Source organism: Limulus polyphemus, unplaced genomic scaffold, assembly GCF_000517525.1.
Source record: "Limulus polyphemus unplaced genomic scaffold, Limulus_polyphemus-2.1.2 Scaffold2055, whole genome shotgun sequence".
Taxonomy (NCBI): domain Eukaryota; kingdom Metazoa; phylum Arthropoda; class Merostomata; order Xiphosura; family Limulidae; genus Limulus; species Limulus polyphemus.
In genome coordinates, this window is record NW_013667665.1 from 134,779 (window position 1) to 140,063 (window position 5,285).

At 30.6% G+C, this 5,285-nt stretch overlaps 1 protein-coding gene across 5 annotated transcripts in view; it reads left to right on the forward strand.

Moving 5' to 3' along the window:
- The window catches only part of LOC106465801 (ATP-binding cassette sub-family B member 10, mitochondrial-like), a 38,748-nt gene extending 34,216 nt beyond the window's left edge, over window positions 1–4,532 (forward strand). For all 5 annotated transcript variants that reach the window (XM_022393743.1, XM_022393742.1, XM_022393744.1 and 2 more), the window contains exon 13: window positions 2,100–4,532. In XM_022393743.1, the coding sequence (XP_022249451.1) occupies window positions 2,100–2,328 (229 nt within the window). In that variant the 3' untranslated portion in view covers window positions 2,329–4,532. The remainder of the gene's footprint in view (window positions 1–2,099) is intronic.
- Window positions 4,533–5,285: the final 753 nt, after the last annotated feature.

Consider the following 5,285-nt stretch of genomic DNA (forward strand, 5'->3'; position numbering starts at 1 on the left):
CTCCTTACATTTTTCAAAAGTTTCATAGTTTTCATGCCTAAATTTTGAACTTTAACTGAATGTGCAAGGGGTTGGTCCATTGGAGAAGGGATGTTGAACTATAATTCTGAATTTATGATGTGTGAACTTACAGAATGTGGCGAGTCTGTTGTACACGTAAAATAAGATATGTTATTAAATTTTTTTTACTAAAGATATGTCCGTGGAATGTCGAAGTCAGTCTGACTCAGATTTTTAGAAATTGGAATGCAAGATGATGTGCATGTGAAGAATAAAAGTATTTTCATCCATCGTACAGTTTACAACCTTCTAAGTGCATATTTAAAGTATACCTGTACACCGTATCTGGTATTTTTTGTACTCTAACACAAACTGTTGCAAAATCAGCAATATGGAGAAAGATGAAACGTTGGAAACTCTGACATCAAATGCACAGTAGCATGCTGAATGGCATTTTGTACAAGGTTGAGGTATGCACACTTTGATCCCCACCAATGCACATAGAGCTAATAAATAATCAACCCCAGTAATTGAATCCTACTTCATCAGCTTAGATGTTTTACATCATAGGATAGAAAATCTTGCTGATGCAACCTGGAACACAGCATGTAAAGACTGATACTCAGGTTACTTTTGAACAGAAAGTTAAACTTTTGTTTCTGAGGATTCATGAAAAAAAAGAAAAGAAACATCAGATAAAAGTTTATTGGTTTTAAAAAATATTGTAAGTGCCATATGGTTCGACAGAAATTATCAGGGTTCTCATGTGTCCTAGAAATCCTGAGAAATTTCAAAGTGAATTTTTATACCGGGAAAAGTCATAGAAAAATGAAGAAAAACATAGATTTCATGGAAAAACTGTGACTTTATGAAATGTATTATCTGAATTAATAACAGTTAATTATTTCATTCTGTTACATATTCAGAATTTGAAATAATCCAAGGCCTCGTTAAATAATTTAACTTTTAATAATTGAGACGTACCTTGGATTTAGGTTTAGAAACATGCTGATATTTTATTTTCATTAACTTACAAATAGCCTAAAACCGTCTTCCTAGTTCAGAGTCTCCTTGATATCCAGCGAGTTATACGTACATATAAAATTTGGCGGGAAGCTAGCTAGCTTTGTCAGGCACTGAATTGTTGGACCGTTGAAGCAAGATAATATTTTCACAAAATCACTAATGTCCGATGAGAAATTAGGAATATTCTTGGAGAGATATTAACGTTCGATGGGAATTCACTGACATTCGAAATTTATAACAGTTTCATAGTAGACCTGTCTCTTCAGTGTTCTCTGTCGTCTGTTCTTTTTTGGTGCAATGCTCTGCTATTTTTATAGGCTAGACACATCTTCTGGAACCTTCTAATAAGACTGGATATGGAAATGGATATATATATTGTTGATTCTTTGTGTTCATGAATATTCTATAATCTTGGAGAATTGGTGGGAGTTTAGCCATACGTAACTAACACGGTAAGCTAAACACGCCCTCAAATATAAACTTATTCGAAACAAACGTTGACATTAAAATAAATATATCACAAATTCGTTATACGCAACACATATCTGATAATACAAGTCATGCATATTTTTAAATACAAATTCAATCCAAATAATGTTCATATTAAAAATAAATACATAATAATAAATTTGTTACAATTCAATAAGTAAGTTAATTAAATAGAACTAAAAAGGCATGAGGATGGGGTAGATATTGGAGGGGGGTGGGAGTGCAAGCTATAAAATGTCCAGGAAAATGTTTTTACCAAAGGGTAGGAACCATGAATGATAGTCCTGGAATAGCCTGATGTTTAGGGCACTCGACTCACGATCTGCAGGTCACGAGTTCAAAACCCTGTTACACCAAACATGCTTATTCTTTCAGCCATGGGAGTGTTATAATGTGATGGTCAATCCCAAGAGCTGGCAGTGAGTGATGTTGACTAACTGCTTCCCTCTAATCTATCACTGCTAAGTTAAGGACGGCTAGCACAGATAGTGATTTAAAACATGATTTATGTTAGTATTATTTTTAGCATTTCAGTTTACATAAGAAAGGCTTGTCTGAGTGTTATTATTATGTTTGTATTTCAGTGCATTAGATGCCCACAGTGAATACCTTGTTCAAGAAGCCTTGGAAAGACTAATGAGAGGCCGTACTGTCATAACCATTGCCCACAGGTTGTCCACTATTCGCAATGCTGACAGAATAGCAGTGTTACATGAAAGAAGGATAGCTGAAATAGGAACCTACAATGAACTAATGTATAAAGAGAATGGTTTGTTTAGGAATCTGGTAGAAAAACAGACTGTTACTGCTTGAAGTGTGAAAAGTATGTGAAAACCTAGTATAAGGTATTTATATAAGGAGATATTCATTTTACTATGTGTTAAAAGTTTTTTTTTAGATGAAATATATTATAAAAGTCCTTAAAAAGTAAAAACTTATTAAGAGAATCAGGACTTAACACAGCTCCAAACAATTTCCTAAATGTTGATAGAAATAAAGTATCTTTTGTTTTATTAGTATTGTCTTTTTTTAACATAAATGTGTTTAATATACAAAAGTATTTCTAGCAGGCCATACAGACACTTGATACTATTTCCAGTTGTAGTGGGAAGGAATGAATGTTTCAATGCTCTTACCAGATTTTAGTAACTTTTTCTGAATGAAATGTAACTTATAATTGTTAGGATAATTAAAAAGAACAGAAAACGAATAATATATAAGTTACAATGTAATATTTTTGCATTTTATGAAAGAAGTAGAAATATTTAATTTGACAAAAATTTTCATTATCATATGTGATGTCAAGTGCAGAAAATATCAATGTTTTAAGACTGTGCATATATAATCTCATGTCAGTGATGTCTCAGATAATTCTTTGGGAAAGTGTTTGCCACAGAAACCTGTTAAACAAATGCACATGGGACTGATCCACTGAATCAACCCTGTATTGGAGAAGGAATATTGATTATAATTACAAATTTACTATATGTGTCTACACAAAATGTGGCAAGCTTATAGTAAAATATACAACTCTGTTTTTATGTGTTATAAAAGTATTTGTACTCAAGATATGTCTGTAAATTGATGACATCAGTCTGACTCAGACTCTGACAAGTTGTAGTACATGGTGATGTTCAGGTGAAAAATAAAAATACTTTTATATATCGTGCATTCTGGATATTACATTTGCATAACTTCTGAAATGCATATCTGCAGTATTTTTCTCTATCTCTGTATATCGTATTTACCAAGAACTGTTTTAAATTAGAATTGTAGGGTAAAATGAATATTTAATAACTCTGAAATCAAATACATAATACCATATTAAATGGCTCTCTGTAAAAGATTGTGGCATATGTACTTTGACCCCACCAGTGCACATAGGATTAAATGCTTACAAAATTATTTAATTGCTTGAATATACAAAATGTATTAGTTTTGCCAGAAGTGCATAATTTGAAGTTAATTTCTTTTGTTTTTATATGAAGATTTACTTTTTAAGGTTTTGTGTGTGAACTCTGAGTTTTAATGAAATTTTAGTAAAAGAAGACAATAGTACTACTGTTTTTTCAACATGTGATATAAACAAACGGGATTCACTATTATTTAATGTTGAAAATGCATCTTTTTTAACCTGCCTTGTATTGTAGAAATGTTTCAGCAAAAGCAAGCTATAGAAGTATAGTTTAATTTTTGACAGTGTTATGTTATAAAACCGTGTCCTTCTGTACTTCTCTTTAAAATGGCATGTGTGCACTGTCAGCTTATTACATTTTTATTGTGTGTTTTTTCTAGTTTCTTACTAGTGATTATTAGGTTCTAAAATACTGTATTTTATTAGGTCTAAAATTCCTCATATATTTTTGTAAAACATTAACCTAAATTGTTTCTTTGACATGCTTAAAATATTGTTTGCGCATGAATATTGAATTTTTAAGCTGTTGCACACGTAACTTACCAACATCATATAGCAATATTCACACAATATCATTGACTAGGTGCTTGAAATAACAGTGACTTGTGCTAGACTTTATTAAAATGGTGAAATGTTAAAACACAAATAAATTATCACTTGGAAATAGACGAAAATGTTCCTAGATCACAACATTTGAATTAACATTTAAAGACAAATGCATTAAAAGAGGGACTTAGTGAAAAGTCCACTATTCTGTTAACTTGTATTGTGCTACTGTAAAAGAAGACTAAGAATTACAAAGTGTGTTTTATAATCATGTGAATAAGTTTGTATATGAAAGGCATTGTTCATTTGAAAAATTTGCAGTTGATCCATGAAGATAAATTGTAGGATTAAAATAAGGGTAAAAAACACTTTTGGTATTTCTTTACCTCTACAAACTGGTCTGTATGTTGACACACATAATTAAAGGAAATTGTAAGATGTCCAAACATTCTGTAAGCCATATATAAGATAATCATTTCCTTGCTTCATACAGTCTGTCTTTTCCAGCCAGTTTCTAATGTATTACCTCAATTTGTGGTAGTGACAATTACCAGTGGAAAAAAATTAACCTTCATTTATATACAAAAGCAGTAATGTGCAGTGTATTATGTTTTAAATAGAGTAACATTATATTGTAACAGAGTATTATCTTTTAGAAAATAAATATGATGTAGGTAACATAAAATTTTGGATTTTGATTTTAGAAGGTTGTTAATTGTATGCAAGTGTGTATAAAGATAAGTCGTATATTTTTTCAAATAAAAATCAGTATTGTTAGATAAAGCAATATGATGTTATGACTTACTGTTAGATATTATAATGAACGTTATTGGCCTTTGTGACTAAATTTTACATGTCCTTTTATTAAAAAAATATTTGTCAAAATACTAGGATTTTTCATGAACAAATAACTTTATTATTAAGACTCATGCATGCAAGTGAAAAAAGTCAGTTCTTATAAAATATTTCTTTAAAAAAAGCCTTTGTAAATATAATTTCACTGTAAATATATTTTAAATGAGTTGAAAAACAAAACAGATTTACATTTAAATTTCAGTAGTTGGCTTTTCAACAAAATGTAGCCACAGGTTGTCATCACATTTTGGTAAAATGAGTTGTAATATGAAAATCTATAAGTTCAAATGCATGCTGTTTAATTCTTCCTTCAAATACTTTGGCTCAAAATTATAAATAGTAAAGATTCCTTTATCTGAAGAGTTATTTCATTCTCTGTTGAGCAGAGAATTGCTGATATCTGTGTCATTAACTGACCCATCACACATTATTGCAATGTAGGTAAATTCTGGAT